The sequence below is a fragment of the Pan paniscus genome, chromosome 20, assembly GCF_029289425.2.
Source record: "Pan paniscus chromosome 20, NHGRI_mPanPan1-v2.0_pri, whole genome shotgun sequence".
In the NCBI taxonomy this organism is placed as follows: domain Eukaryota; kingdom Metazoa; phylum Chordata; class Mammalia; order Primates; family Hominidae; genus Pan; species Pan paniscus.
The window spans coordinates 25044449-25070178 of NC_073269.2; the positions used below are offsets into that span (position 1 = coordinate 25044449).

General features: G+C 38.8%; 2 protein-coding genes across 6 annotated transcripts in view; one reads left to right on the top strand and one right to left on the bottom strand.

Annotated features, from left to right (window-relative positions):
- LOC100968226 (zinc finger protein 486) overlaps positions 1-13092 on the top strand; it is a 34473-nt gene extending 21381 nt beyond the window's left edge. For 3 of the 5 annotated variants that reach the window (XM_024926527.5, XM_055104096.2, XM_034944151.3), the window contains exon 4: positions 8730-13092. In XM_024926527.5, coding sequence (XP_024782295.2) covers positions 8730-9868 — 1139 coding nt within the window. In that variant the 3' untranslated portion in view covers positions 9869-13092. Of the gene's footprint in view, positions 1-147; positions 7934-8729 lie in introns of all 5 variants that reach the window. The other 2 variants (XM_055104099.2, XM_063600064.1) reach the window with 1 other exon arrangement.
- Positions 13093-15350: 2258 nt separating this feature from the next.
- On the bottom strand, positions 15351-24140 carry LOC103783554 (zinc finger protein 486-like). The gene is made up of 4 exons (XM_055102848.2): positions 24096-24140; positions 23658-23784; positions 17454-17553; positions 15351-16934 (listed from the first exon to the last, which is right to left on the bottom strand). Exons 1-4 carry the CDS (start codon positions 24138-24140, stop codon positions 16886-16888), a joined length of 321 nt encoding a protein of 106 aa, XP_054958823.1. The 3' UTR covers positions 15351-16885.
- Between the last annotated feature and the right edge of the window lie 1590 nt (positions 24141-25730).

The following is a 25730-nucleotide window of genomic DNA, read 5'->3' on the forward strand; positions in this document are numbered from 1 at the left end:
TTTTGTGAGAGAAATACTTGTTTGATTTGAAGGTAATTTTCAAAAAGATTTATAATTCTGGATTTTTTTTCAGTTTTTCTTTAAAAAAATTGTTTTAAAAACACATAACATAAAATTTACCATCTTAATTCAAGTGTACATTTTCAGGGCCAGGCATGGTTGTGGCTCCCGTCTGTAATCCCAGGATTTTGGGAGGCCAACACAGGAGGATCCCTGGAGCCCAAAAGTTTGAGACCAGCCTGGGAAAGATATGGAGACCCCTCTTTATAAAAATAATTTAATAATTGCCAGGCATGGTGGTATGCAGCTGTGGTACCTGCTACTTGGGAGATTGAGGGGGAGTCAAAATTGTGCCACTACACTCCAGCTTGAATGACAGAGTGAGACCCTGTCTCCAAAAAACAAAAAAAAAAGCTGTTCATTTCAGGCATGTTAAGTATATTCTCATTGTTATGTAAAATACTTCTAGACACTTTACATCTTGTAAAACTAAAACTCAATACCCATTAAATAACAACTGCTCATTTTACCCTCTCTCACCCTCGACAGACAAACCTTCCACTTTCTGTTTTATGATTTGACTACTTAAGATATCCATAATTTTGTTACTGGATTAATTCATGTGACATAATATTCTCAATGTTCATCTTAAAATGTGACAAGATTGTTCTTTTTAAGATGGAATAATATTCCATTGTATGTATATGTTACATATTTTGATGTGTTTATAAATCAAGAGACATCTGGGTTGCTTCAACCTTTTGGCTTTTGTGAATACTGGTGCAATAAACATGGATTTTCAAATATGTCTTCCAGGTCCTGTGTTGCTTTTCTTTTTTTCTAGAGATGGATTCTCACTCTGTCACCCAGGCTGAAGTGCAGTGGTGTGATATCAGCTCACTGAAACCTCTGCCTCCTGGGTTCAAGCAATTCTGCTTCAGCCTCCCAAGTAGCTGTGATTACAGGTGCCCACCAACACACCCAGCTAATTTTTTGTATTTTTAGTATTATGGGGTTTATTATGTTGGCCAGGCTGGTCTCAAACTCCTGATCTCAGGTAATCACCCACCTTGGCCTCCCAAAGTGCTAGGATTACAGGCTTGAGCACCTGGGCCTGGCCTGTGTTACGTATTTTGTAAATAGATATAATAAGTGAGGAACATTTATAACATTTTAAAATAATGGCTGCATCTTTGTTTTCCAGCAAGAAGCAACATGGGTTTCATTTTTATTGCAACATCAACAGATTGGGTGTTTTTAAAAAAATTTACAGTGGCCATTCTAATGGATATGAGGTGATTTTGTTTGTCATTGTGTTTTTTTAATTTCTCTACAAATCAGTAATTTTGTGCATTCTTTCAAATGCTTTTTCCCATTTGTGTAGTTTTTTGATGAAAATTTTTTTGTTCATTTTTAAATCAAGTTATTCAACTTTATTGATTAGTTTTAAGAGTTTTTATTTATTTTGAACATTAACTTCCTTCACATGAAATCTGCAAATGTTTTCATCCATTTTCTAAGGGATGTTGCCACTTTTGAATTTTCTTTCGATGTACAGAAATTTTGATGTCTAGTGTAGTTAAACTTTTCTTGTATTTGTTGCTTATGCATTTAATGTCGTATTTAAGAAAATGGTGGCAAGACCAATGTAATGTCCTTTTCCTGTATTTTTTCTAATAGATTTGTTAGTTTCTTTATGTCTAAGTATTTTGTTTAAAATATGTTTTTGTATCGTTCAAGGAAATAACCCAATTTTATTTTATCAGTGTTGATATTCAGTTTTCAACATCATTTTTTGAAGATATTACTTTTCTCTATTTTGTACTCATAGCAACTTTTTGAAAGACCATTGGATCGTATATAGAAGGGTTCATTTCTGAGCTCTCTATTCTGGTCTTTCATCTGTTTATCTTTGTGTCAGTATCACATTGTTTATGTTACTGTAGCCTTTAACTGTAGGTTGTATTGACATCTGTGAAGAATAAAATTTTTTAACCCCTGAGCAAGAATATGTTGAATCAGAGTGTTTTATATTCACATATTTTTGAATTTGCCAATTTACCTTTTGCTTTTAATTCCTAGTGTCATTCAGTTTTTGTTAGAAAACACACAATGTATAATTTTAGTGTTTTTAAATTGATTTGTTTTTTTTTAAGACAACATCTTACCAACACCAAGGCTGTAGTGCTGTGGCATAATTTTGGCTCACTATAGCCTCAGCCTCCTGGGCTCAAGTGATCCTTTCACCTCTGTTTTCTGACCAGCTTGGACTACAGACATGTACTACCATGTCTGCCTAATTGTTTGCTTGTTTGCAGTGTTAGGATCTCATTATGTTGTCCAGGCTGGTCTCAAACTTTTGGCCCTAATGGATCCTCTTACCTAGGTCTCCCAAAGTGTTAGGATTATAGGCAAGAGCCACTGCACCCAGTCAGTACTTTTAAATTTAATAAAACTTGGTATGTGTCCTAACAGATTATACCAGATGCAAATAAGAATATTGTGTATTATCTTGCTTTTGACTGGAGAGTTTTGCATGTGTCTGTGAAGCCTAGTTGGTCTATAATATGGTTTCCATGTTCATGTTCTCCAGACCTCATGCTGCAAAATAAATCTTCCATGTTGGATGTGGGACCTGGTGGGACATGTTTGTGTCATGGAGGCAAATTTCTCATGAATGGCATGGTACATCCTCTTGGTAACCAAAACTTTACACCGTATTAATTCAAATGAGAGCTGGTTCATTAAAAGAACCTGGATTCTTCACCTCACACTTGCTCTGTTTCATTAACATATAGTATGTCCAATTACTCTTTACCTTCCACCATGATTGTAAGTTTCCTGAGATCCTCACCAGAAGCAGATGCTAGCACACACTTCTTATAGTCTGTCAAACTGTGAGCCACATAAATTATTTTTCTTTAAAAATTATGCACTTGGCTGGGCATGGTGGCTCATGCCTGTAATCCCTGCACTTTGGGAGGCCGAGGCAGGTGGATCATGAGGTCAGGAGATCGAGACCATCCTGGCTAACATGGTGAAACCCCGTCTCTACCAAAAATACAAAAAGCCAGGCGTGCTGGTGGGCACCTGTAGTCCCAGCTACTTGGGAGGCTGAGGCAGGAGAGTGGCGTGAATCTGGGAGGCGGAGCTTGCAGTGAGCTGAGATTGCTCTACTGCACTCCAGCCTGGGCGACAGCGAGATTGCTTCAAAAAAAAAAAAAAAAAATTATGCACTCGGCTGGGGGCGGTGGCTCACACCTGTAATCCCAGCATTTTGGGAGGCCCAGGTGGGTGGATCACGAGGTCAGGAGATCGAGACTATCCTGGCTAAGACGGTGAAACCCCGTCTCTATTAAAAATATAAAAAAATTAGCCGGGCATGGTGGTGGGCGCCTGTAGTCCCAGCTACTCGGGAGGCTGAGGCAGGAGAATGGCATGAACCTGGGAGGCGGAGCTTGTAGTGAGCTGAGATTGCGCCACTGTACTCCAGCCTGGGCAACAGAGCAGGACTCTGTCTCAAAAACAAAGAAAAAAAGAAAAAGAAATTATGCAGTCTCAAGTATTCCTCTGTATGCAAAATAATATGGTCTATAATGTTGCGTAAGTTGTCTGTTTCTCATTTTTTCTCTGAATTTTCTATTTATTATTGCAAATGGGGTCTTGATGTCTACAGTTTTTATGTTGCTATGTATGTCTTGCTTCACTTTTGTCAATATTTGTTTTATATATTTTGGAGCCTTGATGTTATATACACATATACATATAGATAGATAAATAATATAGTTACCGATTCCTGGTAAATTAACTCACTTTACCATAATATAATATCATTCTTTGTCTAATGGTAGTACTTGACCTATAGCATATTATGTCTAATATAATTATGACCACCTCACTCAATTGTGGTTACTATTTTTATGATATACACATTTTTTTCCTTCTGTTACTTTCAGCCTATTTGACTCAATGCTACAATGAGTCTCTTGTAGGCAGCATACTGTATGCTTTTAAATAAACCACTGAGGCATTCTATAGCTTTTTCTTCATATGTATATATTTATTTATGTATTTATTTTGAGACGGAGTTTCACTTTTGTTGCCCAAGCTGGAGTGCAATGGCGTGAGCTCACTGCAACCTCTGCCTCCCAAGTTCAAGCGATTCTTCTTTGTCAGCCTCCCAAGTAGCTGGGATTACAGGCACCTGTCACCATGCCCAGCTAATTTTTTTGTATTTTAGGTAGAGATGGGATTGCACCATGATGGCCAGGCTTGTCTTAAACTCCTGACCACAGGTGATCTGCCCGCCTCTGCCTCCCAAAGTGCTGGGATTACAGGCATCAGCCACCACGCCTGGCCTCATTTAACTTTGAGATAGGGTCTCACTCTGTCAACCAGGCTGATTTGCATGATTCACTGATGCCAGAACCTCCAAAACTCAGATGATCCTCTCATTTTAGCCTCTCAAACAGCTGGGTTACAAGTATGTGTCATCATAGCCATCTATGTTTTTTGTATTTTTTGTAGAGACAGAGTTTTGCCATGTTGCCCAGGCTGGTCTTGAACTCATGGGATCAAGTGATGAGCCTACCTTGGCCTTCCAAAGTCCTAAGATTACATTTGATTTTATTAAGTAGTATAATTAATTTATATTTACAATGAATAAAGAAATGAAGTTGTCATTAGCAGTTGGATTGTTATTGTTTTATGTGTTTCTAGTAGTTATATTTTTCTCATCTCCTGTTTTACTTTCTTAATTTTCATTTTATTTTGTACTGGCATGCTTTCATTACTTTTTATCTTCTTTTGCGTACTTTCTATAAATATTATCTTTGTAATCATCTTGAAAACTGGAGATTACATACATCTTAAAGTTAAAACAATATGTTTCAACCTCGTAACTTCAATTGAATACAAAAACTATGCCTCTATATTTTATGGTTTGTTACTGATATAAAAATTATTTTGTATGGTGTATCTATTAACAGATTTATGCAGATTTACATATTTCTTATATTTTATTAAAAACTTTAAAGTTTTTATGTACCATCTTTTTTTTTTTTTTTGAAACTGAGTCTCACTCTATTGCCCATGATGGAGTGCAGTGGTGTAATCTTGGCTCACTGTAACCTCCACCAGGCACGGTGGCTCATGCCTGTGTTCTCAGCACTTTGGGAGGCCGAGGTGGGTGAATCAGAAGGTCAGGAGTTCGAGAGCAGCCTGGCAAACATGGTGAAACGCTGTCTCTACTAAAAAATACAAACATTATCCGGGCATGCTGGCAGGTGCCTATAATCCCAGCTCCTCAGGAGGCTGAAGCAGGAGAATTGCTTGAACCTAGAAGGCGGACGTTGCAGTGAGCCAAGGTCACACCACTGTACTCCAGCCTGGACAACAGAGCGAAACTCCGTCTCAAAAAATAAAAAAAAAGTATGTCTTTTGATTGGAAAGATGATTATATATATATTTAAATCGTTTTCTGCAGTAGAAAAACAGTTATTTTTATTAATTGTTTTATTTGATTCTTCTATCTTTTTCACTCATTTTCTGTCTTTTTTGTGTTTTTTAAATTTTTTGTATTGATATGCTTTCAGTTTCTTTCTTATTTTCTTTTGTGTATCTATACAGCTATTATCTTAGTGGTAACATGGGGGATTACATAAAACCTAAAAGATCCAACAATATATTTGAATGTGGTAAAAAAATTAACTTCAGTTATATACTGAAATCATTACATTTGCCTTCAACTTTGTTTCTGATTTTGCTAATTATATTTTTTATGTTGTATATTTATTAACAGATGTTAACAATAATTTCTATACTTTTATCTTTTAAATTTAGAGAGTAATTAAAAATGTTTTCTGTACCATTATGATAATGTTAAGAAATTCCATTTTTGTGTATGTGGATATCTTTTCCAGAAAGTTATGTATTTTCATAGATTATCTGTTGTTTTCTTGCATTATGTTATTTTCAGTGGAAGAGACTCCTTTTAGCATCTTTGATGTGTATGGTGTATGCAGTGCCAATATACTTTCTCAGGATTTGGTTATTTTGGAAGCACTTGTTTTATTTGGTAGTACAATTTTGCTGATGGCATTATTGCATTTGACAGCTTTTTAAAAAAATTATTATAACTTTAGCAATATCACAGTTTTTTTCTGACGTGCAAGAATGTTTTAAATAAATTCACTGGTGCCGGTTGTGGTGGCTCACGTCTATAATCCCAGCACTTTGGGAGACTGAGGCGGGCAGACCACCTGAGGTCAGAAGTTTGAGACCAGCCAGGCTAACATGGTGAAACCCTGTTTGTACTGAAAATACAAAAAAGTAGCCAGGCATGGTGGCGCATGCCTGTAATCCCAGCTACTCAGGACGCCGAGGCAGGAGAATCCCTTGAACCCGGGAGGCGGAGGTTGCAGTGAGCCAAGATTGCATCATTGCACTCCAGCTTGGGCAACAAGATTGAAACTCTGTCTAAAAAAAAAAAATTATCTGGTTATCTCATGAGACTATGCTTATAAATGGAACATCATTTTTATCTTGCAGCACCCAAAATTCTATTCTTATATGTGATTTTTGAAATTTTGCTTATATATGTGTTTGTTATAAATATATTTGTGTGTATCTAAGTTTGTTCATTCAGCTTTTTCATGTTTACATCATATTTTCTTTTAATAAATTTTTCAGTTTTTTATATTTTTTATATCCACAATTTTCGGTTTTTTGGTATTTTAGTATTTCTTTTTATTCTCATTTTTCTGATCTTCAGCAGTTGTCTGGGTTTCTGTTTTTTTCTTATACAGAGTCTTTTTCTGTCACCGAGGCTGGAGTGCAGTGGCGTGATCTCAGCCAGGCTGATCTTGAACTGCTGACCTCAAATGATCCACCCACCTCAGCCTCCTAAAGTGCTGGGTTTACAGGCATCAGCCACCGCACCCAACCTTTTAAATTTTATTTCTGAGACAGTGTTGCTCTGTTTCCCAGGCCGCAGTACAGTGGTACAATCTCCACTCACTGCAACGTTTCCCGCCCGGATTCAAGCAATTCTCCTGTGTCAGCCTTAAAAGTAGCTGGGATTACAGGCACATGTCACCATGCCCAGCTAATTTTTGTATTTTTAGTAGATACAGGGTTTCACCATGTTGGCCAGGCTGGTCTCAAACTTCTGACCTCATGTATTTTCCCACTTTGATCTTCCAGTGTGTTGGGATTACAGGAATGACCCACCAACAGTGGGATGTTCAATTCATTTGGAATTTTAAAAATTACTTTGTATACTTTTTATGGTTGCTTTTGAAAAGTTTATAATTTTTTTGATGGGGCCATGTTCTAATATTTGGTATACATTATAATCTTTGATAGAGATTTGGAAATTAACAAAAAGCTACCTGTTACAATCTTTATAATATAGCTTTGTCCTGGCGTAGTATGAAATCAATTGTCTTGGCTAGAGATTCTGGGGATTTTTCAAACATGTTTTTAGGATGAGTCTTGTCTAAAATTTTGTGTTTATTGTTTAGTTAAATCAGCTTATTCGTATTTCTTCTTAATAGTCAGTAATCACTTGCTATACCCATTCCCTGTTTGCAGTTTCTCTGCTTCTCTATAATTTACCTTTAGACCCAGCAAACTCAAACTGTCATTCCAATGTATATCACCATTTTTTTTTAGCATTTTATGTCATGGGACACATTATCTGGTGTCTAAAAAAGCCCCTAGAAGACAGAAATAAAGACGTATGTGCCAATGTTTCTTGTTTTTTAAAAAGGAAACCAGGAGTTGGCAATTTACATTTTTGTGTGTATGTGTGAGACAGAGTCTCATTCTGTTACCTAGTCTCAAGTGCAGTGGCATGATCTTGGCTCACTACATTCTCTGCCTCCACAGTTGAAGCAATTCTCCTGCCTCAGCCTCCCAAATAGGATTACAGGTAACTGTAACCACGCCTGGCTAATTTGTTTGTATTTTAGTAGAGATGGGGTTTTACCATGTTGGTCAGGCTGGTCTCAAACTCCTGACCTCAGGTGATCCTCATGCTTTGCCCTCACAAATTTCTGGAATTACAGGCATGAGCTATCATGCCTTGTTGGCAATTTACTTTAAAAAAAAATTTTTTTTTTTGAGATGAAGTCTCGCTCTGTCGCCCAGGCCGGAGTGCGGTGGTGCAATCTTGGCTTACTGCAACCTCCGTCTCCTGGGTTCAAGAAATTCTCATGCCTCAGCCTCCTGAGCAGTTGGAATTACAGCGGCCCATGACCATGACTGGCTAACTTTTTGTAATTTTAGTAGAGATGGGATTTCACCATCTTGGCCAGGATGGCCTTGAACTCCTGACCTCAAGTGATTCACCCACCTCAGCCTCCGAAAGTGCTGGTATTACAGGCATGAGCCACTGCACTAGGTTGGCAATTTACTTTTAAAGGCACAATGTTATACTGGAGAGCAGGAAGAGCTGTTGCATATAAGTAACAGACTTTTCTTTATCTTCTATGTGACTGTTTGCATTGTGCTCACCTAGGGACTTTCACACACTTAAAAGTCATTTATAAATTTTTTACAAATGTATTTTGGTCAGTATGTTTTTGTTACCTTTATATGTCCATGAAGAAATTACAGCTTGTGGCATTTTGCTATATGTAGTTTGTATAATTTTATAGGTTAGATTTGTAAAGTATATTTATCTGAGTCTAGCAATTGAAGTAATGTGTTTTTATTGTTTCTTTCAGTTATGTGTTCTCATTTTGCCCAAGACCTTTGGCCAGAGCAGAAAATAAAAGATTCTTACCAAAAAGTGATACTGAGAAAATTTGAAAAATGTGGACATGGCAATTTACACTTTAAAAAAGGCTGTGAAAGTGTGGATGAGTGTAAGTTACACAAAAGAGATTATAATGGACTTAACCAATGTTTGACAACTACCCAGAGCAAAATATTTCAATGTGGTAAATATGTGAAAGTCTTTCATCAATTTTCAAATTCAAAGAGACATAAAAGAAGACATACTGAAAAAAAACCTTTGAAATATATAGAAGGTGACAAAGCTTTTAACCAGTCCTCAACCCATACTACACATAAAAAAATTGATACTGGAGAGAAACCATACAAATGTGAAGAATGTGGCAAAGCCTTCAACCAGTCCTCACACCTTACTACACATAAGATAACTCATACTAGAGAGCAACCCTACAAATGTGAAGAATGTGGCAAAGTCTTTAAGTACTTCTCTAGCTTTACTACACATAAGAAAATTCATACTGGAGAGAAACCCTACATTTGTGAAGAATGTGGCAAAGCCTTTATGTACCCCTATACCCTTACTACACATAAGATAATCCATACTGGAGAGCAACCCTACAAATGTAAAGAATGTGACAGAGCTTTTAACCATCCTGCAACTCTTTCTTCACATAAGAAAATTCATACTGGAGAGAAACCATACAAGTGTGATAAATGTGGCAAAGCCTTTATTTCATCCTTGATCCTTAGTAAACATGAGAAGATTCATACGGGAGAGAAACCCTACAAATGTGAAGAATGTGGCAAAGCCTTCACCCGTTCCTCACACCTTACTATGCATAAGATAATTCATACTGGAGAGAAACCATACAAATGTGAAGAATGTGGCAAAGCCTTTACATGGTCTGCAGGCCTCCATAAACATAGGAGAACTCATACTGGAGAGAAACCCTACAAATGTGAAGAATGTGGCAAAGCGTATACTACATCCTCAAATCTAACTGAACATAAGACAACTCATACTGGAGAGAAACCTTACAAATGTAAAGAATGTGGCAAAGCTTTTAACTGGTCCTCAGACCTTAATAAACATAAGAGAATTCATATTGGACAGAAACCAAGAACGTGACAAAGGATTATTTTGTTATTATTATTATTTTTTTGAGAGGCAATTTTGCTGTTGTTTCCCAGGCTGGAGTGCAATGGCATAATTTTGACTCACCACAACCTCCACCTTCTGGGTTCAAGTAACTCTCCTTAGTAGCTAGGATTACAGGGCTGCACCACCACACCTGGCTAATTTTGTAGAGATGGGGTTTCTCCATGTTGGTCAGGCTGGTGTCAATCTCCTAACCTCAGGTGGTTTGCCTGCTTTGGCCTCCCGAAGTGTTGGGGTTACAGGCATGAGCCACTGTGCCTGGCTGACAAAGCTTTTTAAGGAAGTTCTCAACCCTTATTACACATAATTCATACTGGACAGAAACCCTACAAGTGTGATGAATGTGGCAAGCCTGTAACAAGTTCTCAATTCTTTTATTTTTATTTATTTATTTATTTATTTTTTGAGATGCAGTTTCACTCTTGTGACCCGGGCTGGAGTGCAATGGCACGATCTTGGCTTACTGTGACCTCTGCCTCCTGGGTTCAAGCCACTCTCCTGCCTCAGCCTCCCGAGTAGCTGGGATTACAGGTGCCACCACCATTCCCAGCTAATTTTTGTATTTTTAGTAGAGATGGGCTTTTGCCATATTTGCCAGGCTGGTCTCAAACTCCTGAGCTCAGGTGATCCACTCGCCTCAGCTTCCTAAAGTGCTGGGATGACAGGCATGAGCCTCAATTCCCAGCCACAAGCTCTTAATTCTTAAGAGACATGGCGATAATTCATGGTGAAGAGGACCTTTACAAACCTGAAAGATGCGACAGTGCTTTTCCCAACACCTCCAACTTTTCTATGCATAAAAAAAATTATACTACACCATAGAAATGTATGAAATGTGACAAAGCCTTTATATGGTTGCCACACTTTATTGTAGGTAAGGTAATTCATACTTCCAAAATACCTACAAGTATGAAGAATGTGGCAAAACTTTTAATCAGTGCTTACACCATATTTCACAGGAAAGCTATTATCCTTGAGAAAAATTGTACAAATATAAAGAATATGGAAAAGCCATTAATGCCCATGACATCTTACTCAACAGAAGAAGGTTCATAGTTAATAAAAATAAAAGAGCAATTACTGTGAAAAAAATCTTTCAGAAAATATAAGCCTTTAAGGTGAAGAAGAGTATTGATTCTGAAGACAAGCATTACAAATATAAAGAGGTTTGTAGTACCTTTGCTTGTATTACAGATCTTATTGCCCGCATTTTGTATTAGAAGGAAACCCTAAAGCGGTTGCCAAGCTTTGTGCAACATCAGGGAATGTATATTGAAGAAGATTCCTGCAAATATAATGAGTTTGGAAACACTTCTTAGATAAATTATTTGTGGCTGGGCACAGTGGCTCATGCCTGTAATCCCAGCACTTTGGGAGGCCAAGGTGGGAGGATCACCTGATGTTGGGAGTTTGAGATCAGACTGACCAAAACGGAGAAACCCAGTCTCTACTGAAAATATAAAATTAGCCATGCGTGGTGGCACATGCCTGTAATCCCAGCTACTCAGGAGGCTTGAACCCTGGAGGCAGAGGTTGTGGTGAGTCGAGATTATTACACTCCAGCCTGGGCAATAAGAGCGAAACTGTCTCCAGGAAAAAAAAAAAAAAAATTTATTTGTGTATAACTTTAAAAGCAGATTTTTGGAAGCATTGTAATTACATTAAAAGTATACTTGTTCCAGCTGCGTGTGGTGGCTCATGCCTGTAATCCCAACACTTTGGAGTTCAAGACCATCTTGGCCAAGATGGTGAAACCCTGTCTGTACTAAAAATACAAAAATTAGCCATGCATGGTGGCGGGCGCGTATAATCCCAGCTGCTTGGGAGGCTCAGGCAGAGAATTGGAATTGCTTGAACCTGGGAGGCGGAGGTTGCAGTGAGCCGAGGTTGCACCATTGTCCAGCCTGGGCAACAGAGCAAGACTCCATCTCAAAAAAAAAAGTATATTTGTTTCCTTAAAAAAATTTTTCTGAAAAGTGGATAATGATGTAATACAGCTTTCAAATTACTTTATGCTGTTATTTTATTCTTTCTTACTGTATTCACATGTGAAAGCATGTGATCAATTTTTGCTGCATCAGAGATATTAGAGATAGTTTTTTATTAATTGGGCATTTATGACCTTTTCTATAAAAGTAAGGACATTAAAATATAAGATGCATGATGAAAATATAAGTGGAGAGGCTCTTTGTAGTTAACCTATATGAAATAATGTATAAGGTAGGTATTCAGAGTAATACTTTTCTACATTATAGTGCAAGAAATAATTATAGATAAAAGTATATTAAACTAAATTCATATATTTTACTTATTGTACTTTTATGTAATAAAATGCAGTACATTTAAAAATTGTTAGATTATGTGTGAATTTAATTTTATGTTTTTTACCATGTTAAGACTATTGTGCATTTAATGAAGCATTATTATGCCACTAACCTATCCCACCTTACTCAAAGGTGTAGGTAAAAGATGGTAGCAATATACTATTTGGTACATAATGGAATAATGTCTCTAGTAATCACTTTGCCAGTGGCTTTAAACAGCAAATGAATTTAAGAATATTGTTCCCATAGGTTAAATTTTTATTCTCTTTTCTTACTGAAATTTATTATTAGTATTTGTGAGTATATAGTATATATATTTATGCTTTATATGGCATATTTTGATTCAGGCCTACAATATTTAGTAACTACATTAGGGTAAATAAGGTATCTATCACCTCTAGCATTTATCCTTTGTATTAAAAACAGTGTAATTAATTATATACTTTTAGTTATTTTAAAATGTACAATAAATTGTTATTGACTACAGGGTTATTTTTATGATCATAATAAAAATTATACAGAAATATAAATAAAATACAGCCAGGCCCAGTGGCTCATGCCTGTAATCCCAGTACTTTGGGAGGACAAGGCAGGTGGATTGCCTGCGGTCAGGAGTTCAAGACTAGCCTGGCCAACGTGGTGAAACCTCATCTACTAAAAATACAAAATATAGTTGGGCATTGTGGCGCATGTTTGGAGGCTGAGGCAGGAGATTCACTTGTAACTGGGAGCTGGAGGTTGCAGTGAGCTGAGATTGCACCACTTCACTCCAGCCTGGGCGACAGACTCAATCTCAAGAAAAAAAGAAATAGAAATCATACATATACTGAAAACTTATTAATAAATGTTTGTTATATGGTTTTCTTTGAACATGTGGTCTTTGCCTGCAAATGTAGACTTTTAGTGTTAATTTACATCAGTTAAATATACACATATTACTCTGAAGATAAACCTTAGGTGTAAGAAACTTATGGAGTGTGTTTGTGTGAGCATGAGATTGTACGTATTTTCAGAAGAAAAGAACAATTATTGGAACAAAACAAATTATTTTAATAAGGTGGCTAATAAAAACTAAGCTCCTTGAGAATGCTGAAAGCAAATCTATGCTTTCTGCTTTGTCTTGAATTTATTAATATAAAATTTTATGGCTTATGTTTCAAATTTTTTTCAGAATCTGTCTATTAAAGTACAGGCAGCTTTGTCTCCAGAAACAACGCTCTTGAGTACAACAATAAAAGCCCTCTTCAAACAGAAAACAAATAATCATAGTTAACACTTATTTTAATGGAAATTCAACCAAAATTAAATAATTAGATATATTTTTATTGTCCTATGTGTGTGTGAATGTATAAAATGGTGCATAAAGGAAAAATATGCCAGAAAAAAATGTTAATATTTGTAATGAATAAAACTGGAAATTAGTTCATTATTTGCAGGTGATATCTTTGTTTATGTAGATAACAAAAGCAGCAGAAAACTTTCACGGAGTCTCTCTCTGTTGCCCAGGGTGGGGTGGAGTGCAGTGGTGCGATCTTGGCTCACTGCAAGCTCCGCATCCCGGGTTCACGCTGTTCTCCTGCCTCAGCCTTCCGAGTAGCTGGGACTACAGGCGCCCGCCACCACGCCCAGCTAATTTTTTGTATTTTTAGTAGAGACGGGGTTTCGCCGTGTTAGCCAGGATGGTCTTGATCTCCTGACCTCATGATCCACCCGCCTTGGCCTCCCAAAGTGCTGGGATTACAGGCGTGAGCCACTGCACCCGGCCAAAACCTTTTTTTTTTTCCAAAAAATTATAAATAGAAGATTCTAAAGAGAAGTTTTTAATAAATAAGCATTTAAAAGAAACTAGGGTTTAAATTTAAAAGAAACTTTTAAATTTCTGCTGAAATCCAAATTTAGAAGCAAAGAATAGACTTAAATTGTTAAACATAGAAAATATAAATATATACTTTGAAGAATAGGATTAGGCACTTTGATACGTGAAAGAAAATATTAGGAAATAAACTATTTTATTCTTCAGATATAGGCTGAAGAAAGTAGATGAAAACCCTGTAATTCCTTTTTGCCTGCAGCAAACTTAAATTTATAAGTAATTATTTTGGTAAATATGGAGTGCCTACTAATTATGTAATTTACTTCATGCATAACATGCAAATTCTAGCATATTGTCATAAATAAATCTAAAATTACAGACAAATTTGAAATAGAAAATAGTCAAAATGTAGAGGGAGAGTGACATCAGTAAGATGAAAGGTTAAAAGTTCCCTAATTTTATATCCCCTTACAGCAAAAAACATCAGCCATCCCTGACAAAAATGCCTTTATTGGCTGGGCACAGTGGCTGATGCCTTTAATCCCAGCACTTTGGGAGGCTGAGATGGGCAGATCAGGAGGTCAGGAGTTTGAGACCAGCATGGCAAACATGGTGAAACCCTGTCTCTACAAAAATACCAAAAAAATAGGCAGTCATGGTGGCACACGTCTGTAATCCTAGCTACTCAGGAGGCTGAGGCAGGAGAATTGTTTAAACCCGGGAGGCAGAGGTTGCAGGGAGGTGAGATGGCACCACTGCACTCCAGCCTGAATGAGAGAGTGTCTCAGAGAAATAAATAAATGCCTTTATTAGAAAACCAGGCATTATGGCTCACACTTGTAATGACAGCTACATGGTACATTAATGATGGAGAACAGCTTCAGGCCAGGATTTCGAGACCAGCCTGGGTTATGTAGCAAGATGTCATCTCCAAAATAAGTGCCTCTATGAGATGTGAGATCCAGGGAGGGAGTTGTGAAACTGTTAAAGCTTAAGGTTGAGAAGTGTTCTATTCAGAAGGCAGGCCCTCATTCAGGTGGAAAACTATATGACCCCTGTTCTAGGCTACAGACCAGGATAGGGTTCACCCAACTTGGTCCCACTAAGAATTCTGAACTTACCGTGTAATCATCCGAAACTCCTCCAGCCACAGTCTGGCAGAGGTCTTGCCATTCCAGAGACCTGGAGGAAGGTGCCCATTCACAGCCATCTAGGCAGGCCTGCAGACCTTGGCCTTTACAGGGTTCCCTGAAGTGGTTCAGTGACTCAGTTTCAGTTACCTGAGCCACAGTTCATGGCCAGTTCTGCCTACATAGAAAGCTACAGAGTTGCTTGAAAAAAATAATCTCTGGTACTCACTGAAAGCCTTACTCATCTACATCCTGATACAAGGCCCACCATATGCAGAACCAACTTCAAAAACATTCCTTATGTCTGCCATATGGAGCAAAGTCCTGAAAGATTTGCAGTCTGTCCAAAAATAAACTGGGAATTACAATTACCCAAGCCCCTGTAACAAGCCAACTAAAGATGGACCCTAGTGCAGTCCCAGCAGCCTTGTGACCAAGCTGCAACCCCTCTTCACTACAAATTCAGAGCGTGTCTCATCATCCTAAGGGACCAACAAAAGAAGATCTTTATCTTCTAAAATCAGTGTAAGAAACCTTGAAGAGGTGTTTGCTCCATCAACTTCAGACACCAATACAAAACTATACTGTGCCCATTGTCAACGCTTCTATTTTAATCTAGCACCGGAAGTATGTGGCAGAAGAATTAGTCAAAAAAAATTTTAATCCATTGAAATTAAAGAAAAATGAGTAAAAAGTTGCTGTTTGCAGATTATACAATTTTATATTTAAAAAACTAAGCAGTATATTAAAGCCTGTCTAATAAATGCACTCAGTAAATTAGCAAAATATAAAAGTAACATAGAAGTATATGTATGGTTTCTTTCACTTAAAACAAACTATCTGATAAAATACAGAAAGAGGCTGGGTGCGGTGGCTCATGGCTGCAATACCAGCATTTTGGGAGGCCGAGGAAGGTGGATCATCTGATGTCAGGAGTTTGAGACAAGCGTGGCCAAAAAGGTGAAACCCTGTCTCTACTAAAAATATAAAAATTAGCTGGATGTTGTGGTGGGCACCGGCAATCTCTGCTAATTGGTAGGCTGAGGCAAGAGAATTGCTTGAAACCAGGAGGTGGAGGTTGCAGTGAGCCCAGATTGTGCCACTGCATTCCAGCCTGGGTGACAGTTCGAGACTCCATCTCAAAAGGAAAAAAAAAAAAAAATAGAGGAAGAAAAAAATCTTATTTACTATAACATTAAATAATAAATTTCTGAGAAAAAAATTAACCAAGGAGGTAAAAAGTCTTTACAATAAAAAAATCAGTAAAAAATTAGAGAAGATCCAAATAAATTTTAAAATATTTTATGTCTATGGATTGAAAGAATAAATATTAAAGCACCATGTTATCCAAAGTGATCTATAGATTGAAGAAACTTCTTATCTAAATTGCAGTTGTATTTTTTCACAGTAATGGAAAATACAATTCTAAAATTTTCATGAAATTAAAATAAACTTTGAATAGCCAAAGCAATCATGAGGAAAAGGAACAAAGCAGAAGGATATCATACTTATAATTTCAAATTATATCTCAAGACTATATAGTAATAACAGAGTGGACTGTGCAGAAAAATGAACAGAAAAATGCAACAGAAATAACTACTCTCACACATTTCAAATCTGATGTGAAAAAAACCTTAAAAAATAGTTTTAGTTTCTTAAAATCATGCATACATTTGTGAGTCCCAACAACAATGAAAAAGAAGCCAGATTGTGCAGTCTCTCATATGTCATGAAGAGGAATTTGGCTTTCAGTGTAAACCTGAAGGAAGCTCACCGAAAGAAAAGTAGAATCCTTAGAGAATTTACAAGCATAAGGCAGGGCTGGGCATGGTGGCTCACATCTGTAATTCCAGCACTTTGGGAGGCCGAGGCGGATAAGTCACCTGTTTTCAGGAGTTCAAGACCAGCCTCACCAACATGGAGAAATCCCTTCTGTACTAAAAATACATTAGCCAGGCATGGTAGCGCATGCCTGTAATTCCAGCTACTGGGAAGGCTGAGGCAGGAGAATCGCTTGAACCCGGGAGGCAGAGGTTGTGGTGAGCCAAGATCATACCATTGCACTCCAGCCTGGTTAACGAGCAAAACTTCATCCCAGAACAACAACAAAAAAAGCATAAGACAGAAGATACCCCTTTGAGAGAGCAAAATTAAAAAACAAAAAACAGCTGCCCAGGAACTATTTCCTTTGGAACACAGCTTCTCTAATCACATTTTAAGGACTGGCTTTCTCTTTGACCTTGGGACCTCTTAACTGTGTCATCTGTTGTATTCATTTTCACTCGCACCTACCTGAGGGTTGGGCAATCATCTCATGTCTCTTCATAGTCAAAGGTTTTTCTCCTTGCTCCAGACAGGTGATCAGGTCTGGCTTAGAGACAACAATACCTGTTTCGTTAAGAATAAATAACATGAATCTTGCTCATATTCTCCAATTACAAGCTAGTAACAGGCTAAGCAGACAGGATGTGATAAAATATTGTAGTAAGTTAATACCAAAATACATATTTATACAGAAATTTCTAAATATTTAGAAAATACTTTCAATTTGTAGGTTTCTTAATTCTACTTACTACCTGGTACTACTGAATCAAAAATTGGTGGTGGCAATTAGATTTTCAGGTAGGGGCAACAATATTTTATGCCACTAAATTTCTGGAATTACCACTAATTTAGAGTGAAAAATACAGCTCATCTCAGGAATGTGGAAAGTTTGGATTAAGATAAAACATATTGAAGAAATTCTTTTCTAAATTAGCAAATTCTGAAGATTTTCCAAATAAATGGGATGTGAAACTCTGTTTTTTCTTTTTTTTTTGAGACAAAGTCTCGCTCTGTTTCCCAGGCTGGAGTGCAGTGGTGCGATCTTGGCTGACTGCAACGTCCGCCTCTCTGGTTCAAGCAATTCTCTGCCTCAGCCTACTGATTAGTTAAATTACAGGCTCCCTCCACAATGCCTGGCTAATTTTTTGTATTTTAGCAGACATATGGTTTCACTATCTTGGCCAGACTGGTCTTGAACTCCTGACCTCGTGATCCACCCGACTCAGCCTCCCAAAGTGATGGGATTACAGGCGTGAGCCACCGCGCCTGATCCTGAAACTCTTTTATGCAAATAATAAATTACTAAAAATCATTCTACAAAAAAAGAGAAAGAATATACCCTTGTGGGATATGATGAGGTTTCTCTTCAAATAATCTGATCAATCTTTTATTCTTTAATTCATAGTACCCCCCACCATTTTTCCTCCTTTTTTTCCCTTTTTGCCTTTGTTAGATACCCAGGCACACCACAGTACCAGAAGTTATCACTACCAGCTCACATTCCTTTCCTTATTTGGAAAGAGGACTAACTTTCTAGCTCATTACAGACACCCCTTCCCCTTTCTTTCCATTTTCTTTTACATGCTCACCTTATCTTAAAAAAAAAAAAAAAAAAAAAAAGTCAAATGTTTAGCCAACCGGGATTAGCGACCCGACCCCAGCCAATGGGGAAAAGGTAGAGGAGTACGACTTGTGTCAGGAATAAAGTCTCTCATGCCCCTTTGTTCAGGTGTGCTCTCATGGCAACCGGACAAGGAGGCATCCTTCTGGGCAGAAGTAAAATTGCTTTGCTAAGAATCCTTTGTTTGAGTGTTCAATTTCCTTAGGGTTTTGAGCATTATTCCTAACAGTTCTGGCGCCCAACTTTGCGGCTCAAATATTCTCCTTTAGAAAGGGGGCCTTTGGTCACCCCACCCAGGGGGGATGCATCCTACTGTCTAGTTACAGTGGCCCTAGGGTGAGGGAGATCAAGACACACCCGTTGTGATTAATAAATGTGGATTCTCAGCAAAGCAGTTAAGAGAGGCTTGCAAGACCACGGCAATAAGAGGACTAGGTAATTCTTGTGCACAGAATAAGGTAGGAGACTTCACGAAGGCGACAAAATATATCCTGGGTGGATGGGATAATTTGGAGGTTGAGAGTGTGTGAATGGGACTAAGTACTGTGGTTGTGTGGAGTGAGTGAGTCCTCTCTGCGGTCTCGTGCTATCAACTAGAGGTGGGAGCAAACAGAGTAGACAAAGAGGAACGGGGAGGGTAGAAATCCCAGACAGGTTGGATTGGGGCCTTTTCCCCAAAGCCTCAGTAAGCCTCCAGGAAGGGGGAGGGTAGAAATCTCTAACAGGAGTGGTTGGGCCCCCCCACCCACCAAATAATCCCTAAGATGGGGAATGTTTCAAGCAAGACAGGAAAATTAAAGTGTCTCCAGAGTGATGAAATTCCTTCTGATAAGTATTGGAAAGATAATGAGAACCAAGTATAAACGAAAATAGCAGATGACAAAATATTGTTGTTTTATTTGGGCTTGAGAACCCATCCTTAAACCCTCACTTTTCTGGCCAAAATTTGGGTCTAATGAGGAGCGGATTTGTCAGCTCTTAATGGAACATGTTAATGATAACAGCCCTGTCTCCCAGGAAGAGATCAATTACGCCCTCTGCTGGCATCAGGGACCAGTTCTTCTTTACCCTTTAGACTCCGGAGGGAGAAAGTCAGAAGCCAACCCTTCTAAAAGGGAAGAAGTTCCCATGCCTAGACAACCCACACCTAACACGTGGGATCCTCTAAATCATCTTCCTTCGTTCAGCACCCCTAATTCCGACCCTCTGGTTCGCGTCTCAGGTCCCTCCCCTGTTTGCCTCACTCTTCCGGCTGCCCCTAATCCCGTCCCTCTAGTTGCGGTTTCAGGTTACTCTACTCCCCAGCCACTTCAGGTTACGCCCAGCCTGTGCCATCCCTCCGGCTGTGCTTTCAAGTTACTCCCCAGCCGCTTCAGGCCACACCGCAGCCTGTGCCGTCCCTCAGGTTGCGGTTTCAGGTTACTCCCCAGCTGCTTCAGGTTACGCCCCAGCCTGTGCCGCCCCTCCGGCTGTGGTTGCGGGTTACTTGCCAGACGCTTCAGGCAGTGCCCCAGCCTGTTCTATTCCCCCAGCTGCTGCTGTGGATCCATCCTCTGCTTGTGGTACTTCTGCTCATATTGCCCTCCCTCCTTATAATCCCAACTATGAATTACCATCTTGTCAGCCTGCCCCCTCCCAACCTATTTAATATCCCTCTTTAAAGGGGCTTCAACGTGAAATAGAGCAATGTAAAAAAGATATTCAAAACTTTCCATTTCCCTCCACACCCGAAGAGCCAGATCCAACTTTCTTTCCTTTAAGAGAGGTACCACGAGGCGGGGGGGCTATTGGCTTTGTAAATGCTCCCTCGACTAGTTCAGAGGTCTGGAATTTAAAAAAAGGAGCTTAAGCCATTACTGGATGACCCTTATGGAGTAGCAGATCAAATTGATCAATTTTTAGGGCCTCAGATACGCACTTGGGCGGAGTTGATGTCCATCTTGGGCACCCTCTTTTCAGGGAACGAATGAAGTATAGAGGGCTGCTATGGCGGTTTGGGAACGTGAGCACCCACCCGGTCAAAATGTTCCTCCTGTGGACCATAAATTTCCCACCCACGACCCTCAGTGGGGCAATAACAATGCAAATCACTGAGAAAACGTGCAAGATCTAAGGGAGATGATAATAAAAAGAATTTGAGAATCAGTACCCCGAACTCAGAATCTTTCTAAAGCATTTGATATTCAACAGGAAAAAGATGAGGGACCTGCTAAGTTCTTAGATACATTGAGGGAGCAAATGAGACAATATGCAGGTCTTGATCTGGAAAATCTCCTTGGACAGGGAATGTTAAAACTTCACTTTGTTACTAAAAGTTGGCCAGAAATTTCAAGAAAACTACAAAAAATAGAAAATTGGGAGGACCGTCCCCTGAGTGAACTGCTTAGGGAGGCTCAAAAGGTATATGTCAGAAGAGAAGAGGAAAAACAAAAACAAAAGACAAAACTTGTGTTATCTACCTTCCAGCAGATGGCTTCAAATCCATATATCTCTCAGCAGGGCTTCCAAGGTGCCAGAGATGATAAGGGGCCTAGACCCGTCTTAAGAGGACCCAAGCCTCCATCTGGAGGGCCAAGGTCCTCAACTAATAAGCCCCCTAAGGAGTATAGAGGGGCAAGGGCAGAGAATGCTAAGACTGAGAAGGGAGAAGGACAAGATAGATGTTACCAATGTGGAAAAACACGCCACTTCAAGAAGGAGTGTCCTGAACTAGACAGAGAGAGAGAAACTCTCACACTCATGACTTTTGAGGAACAATAGGAGAGTCAGGGGCCCCACTTCTTTTGAGTCCCACCAGGAGCCCTTGATAAATTTGAAGGTGGGACCTAAATGTGAATTTATCACCTTTCTAGTCGATTCAGGGGCTTCATGCTCCTCTGTTTGTTTCCCTCCACCTGGTCTCACCTGCTCTTCAGAAGAACTTTTAGTCTCTGGGGTAAAAGAAGAAGGATTTAAGCAAAAAATTTTAGAAACCACAGAAGTCAGATATCAAGGTTGATTTACCCATATTCAATTTTTATTAATTCCTGAAGTGGGAACTAATTTATTAGGAAGGGACTTAATGTTAAGGCTAGGCATAGGCCTTCAAGTGGGCCCTAAAGGAGTCCTCACTTCACTACATTTATTCATTGCTTTGGATGAGAAATATATTCATCCTGATGTCTGGTCAAAGGAAGGAAATAGAGGGAAACTCCAAACCCCTCCAATACGTATCAAACTAAAAACCCCTGGGGAAATAGTGAGAAAGCAATACCCCATTCTTTTAGAGGGCAGAGTAGGGCTGAAGCCTGTAATTGAGGGTCTCGTTAAAGATGGGCTTCTTGAACCCTGTGTGTCTCCTTACAATACCCCAATCCTGCCTGTCAAGAAATCAGATGGATCATATCAATTGGTGCAAGACCTTAGAGCTATTAATCAAATAGTCCAGATCACTCACCCCATCGTTCCTAACCTTACACCATTCTTAGCAAAATTCCATATGATCATCAATGGTTTACAATGATAGATTTGAAGGACGCCTTCTGGGCATGCCCCTTGTCTGATGATAGCTGAGATATATTTGCTTTTGAGTGGGAAGACCCCTATTTGGGGCAGAGACAACAATATTGATGGACAGTCTTGCCCCAGGGTTTCACAGACTCCCCCAACCTCTTTGTTCAGATCCTAGAATAAGTACTAGAAAAAGTCACAGTCCCTAAACAAATATGTCTGCTTCAGTACGTGGATGACCTTCTTATATCTGGTAAAGACATAAAAGAGGTAGGTGACTTCTCTACACACATTCTCAATCACTTGCAGTGTGAGGGGTTGCTGGTCTCAAAAGGGAAAATTCAGTATGTAGAACCTGAAGCTAAATACTTAGGCTGCCTAATCAGTGCAGGTAAATGAAAAACAGGACCTGAAAGAGAATTGTTTCCCTACCCTTGCCTCAAACTAAATAAGAACTCAGGAAATTTTTAGGACTAATTGGATATTGTCATTTATGGATTTGACTCATATGCATGAAAGAGTAAACTTCTATATGAGAAACTTGCCCAGTGGAAGGCTGATAATTTCTTGTGGACTTCCCAAGAAATCCAGCAAATTGAGGAATTGAAAGGGACACTCATAGCCACCCCGTTCTAGCTCTACCGTCCCTAGAAAAGCCATTTCACCTTTTCATTAATGTAAATAATGGGGTAGCCCTAGGAATGCTAACCCAAGAACACGGAGGCTGCCGACAGCCCGTGGCCTTCTTGTCAAAGGTCTTAGACCCACTCACTCATAGGTGGCCCCAGGGTATCCAATCCATCGCAGCTACAGCAGTATTAGTCAAAGAAAGTAGGAAGGTAACCTTTGGAGGAAAGTTAACAGTAAGCCTGCCCCACCAAGTTAGAACTATAATAAATCAGAAAGCAGGGAGGTGGATCACTGACTCAATAATTTTAAAATATGCGGCTATTTTACTGGAAAAAGATGATTTAATATTGAGAATATCATACCTAGATTTAGACTAATAGAAAATATTAGTCTACTACTACTGATAATTCACTTAATCCAGCAAGATTTTTAACAGAGGATCCAAACTTAAAACGAGAGCATGTATGTTTAGATCTGATTGACTACCATACAAAAGTTCGACCAGACTTAGGAGAAACTCCCTTCAAGACAGGTTGGCACTTATTCATAGATGGGTCTTCCCAGGTGATTGAGAGGAAAAGACATAACAGGTATTCAGTGATTGATGGAGAGACGCTTGAAGAAGTAGAATCAGGAAGGCTGCCTAAAGATTGGTCTGCCCAAGCATGTGAACTGTTTGCACTCAGCCAAGCTTTAGGACATTTACAAAGCCAAGGGTATACTGACTGTAAGTATGCTTTTGCCAGGAAGGAACTATCTATACTGACTGTAAGTATGCCTTTGGGGTGGCACACACATTTGGGAAAATTTGGATGAAGAGGGGTCTTATCAATAGTAGAGGCCAAGATTTAGTTCATAGCTAATTGCTTGTGTCCTCAACAATCTCCAATTGCCAGAAGAGATAGCTATTGTGCATGTCGCAGGGCACCAAAGGGACTTTGGTGTCTGTAGTTCTCTAATATCACATCCCTATATAAATTCCACTGTGCAGTGTCCAGGCAATGCCATTCCTCCAGAGAGAATTCTATGGCCACATCTCTAAATTGCAATGGTTCCTGAAACACACACACACACACACACACACACACACACACACACATATTTTTACCAAGTCGCCATTGGTAGAATTTTTAATTTGATTTAAGGTGAAATGAGAGAGTAAAGGGAAGTGATTCTGACTTATAGGACTAAAATTATCCAATAAAATAATTTTCAACACAGAAATATTCTCTAATATATTCTCTAACTCTAAGAAAAAAAGAGGAGCATAACATCCACAACATCATTTCATATATTTTTCCATATAATAAAGTATAAAATTAAGGGCATGAACATGAACATGTACATTTTTGAGTGCTATATTTACATCATACAGAATGAGTCGTGAATATTTTTCAGATGGAAAAGACATGTTGAGTTAGAAGGCACCTCTCAAATTTTGTTTTGAGATGGAATTTCAATCTAGTTGCCTAGGCTGAAGTGCAGTGATGTGATCTTGGCTCACCGCAACCTCTGCCTCCCGGGTTCGAGCGAATCTCCTGCCACAGCCTCCCGAGTAGCTGAGATTACAGGCATGCACCAACATCCCTGGATAATTTTGTATTTTTAGTAGAGATGGGGTTTTCTCTATGTTGGCCAGGCTGGTCTCGATCTCCCGAACTCACGTGATCTGCCCGCCTCGGCCTCCCAAAGTGCTGGGATTACAGGCATGAGCCACTGCACTTGGCTGATTTTTTTAATTTCTAAGAAGCTCACCAGTAATGCCAATGTTTTTGGCCCAAGAAGGATATTTTGTCAAACATCCAGTAAGTGGAAGAGCCTGTGTTTTTCCCAGATTTTTTAGCCTGTAAGCAAAGATAAAAGCCTTCATTTTCCAAAGAGAAATATGTAGAAAAAAATAAGAAAAAAGGACAGCCACCAGATTAAATGTGATGCTTTATGCACATCAGCTGCATAAACATACTTAATAATGAAGAGAAAAATAATTAACCCTATGGTGAAAAAAATCTGTCAGAGAGCTAATTCAGCAAGTGAATCATTAACCATTAACTGCACGAGGACAAATTTTTACGATGTGCTAATGCACACAGGAGAACACAGAATCACTGTTGAAATATACTTCCCAAAAAAACTAAATTACAGTCTGAATTTAACCATAAAGAAACATGAGTTTTATGCAAACTTCAACATCCAGATAACTCCTATGTTCTGTAATTTTTACTAGTAATTTTAAGTAGGCTTCATTTAGCACCCTAGAAAACAGGTATCTCCTGATAAGTTTTTTCAGAACTTTCTGGGTAATAAATGCCATCCCATTTTAATGAGCATTTTCTTAATCCTGTTCTGCATAGAGCTAATGGAACACACAGATGGAGCCTCAACATTACATGTTCTCCATCTTTACTAAAGACCACACTTTTCCCCAATAGAAATCTTCAGTATCCACATCTTTCCATGTTCAATAGCCACAAAAGGAACATTTTTAATATTGCAGATCATAAATCCTTGCTGAGAATCCTGCGTGACATATAAGAAGCTATGATGTAGAGAATGCAGAGATGGCTCTGGAATATAGGAAAGAAATATTTTTCAGAGACCCTTGACTATCATAAGAATTTTAACAAGTAGTTAAATCAAACTTATTAGGGAGGAAAAATACAAGTAGAAAAGTAAAGGTTTGCAAGTACTAAACGCATGGCAGTCCAGGAGGCAGAGTGGACACAGGTCTTCATCTGACACAGGTTTACCTGAAGAAAAGCCTTTTTTTTTCTTTTTCCCCTTCTCTGGAATTCCTTCTCAGATGAGATTTTCTGGACAAATTAAACCTGCATCTGAAGGATATGCTTTTAAAGGTGTTTACCTGCTAGCATGACATCAACTAGCAGAAAAAGACAGAAAAAGTCCACCCATTTCTGTCCTTTAAAACAGAAGAGGTTCAGGAAAAATGAGATGCTCCATGAAGATGAAAGTATAAGTTTCTCCTTTCCAGTCCTCAGGTGCC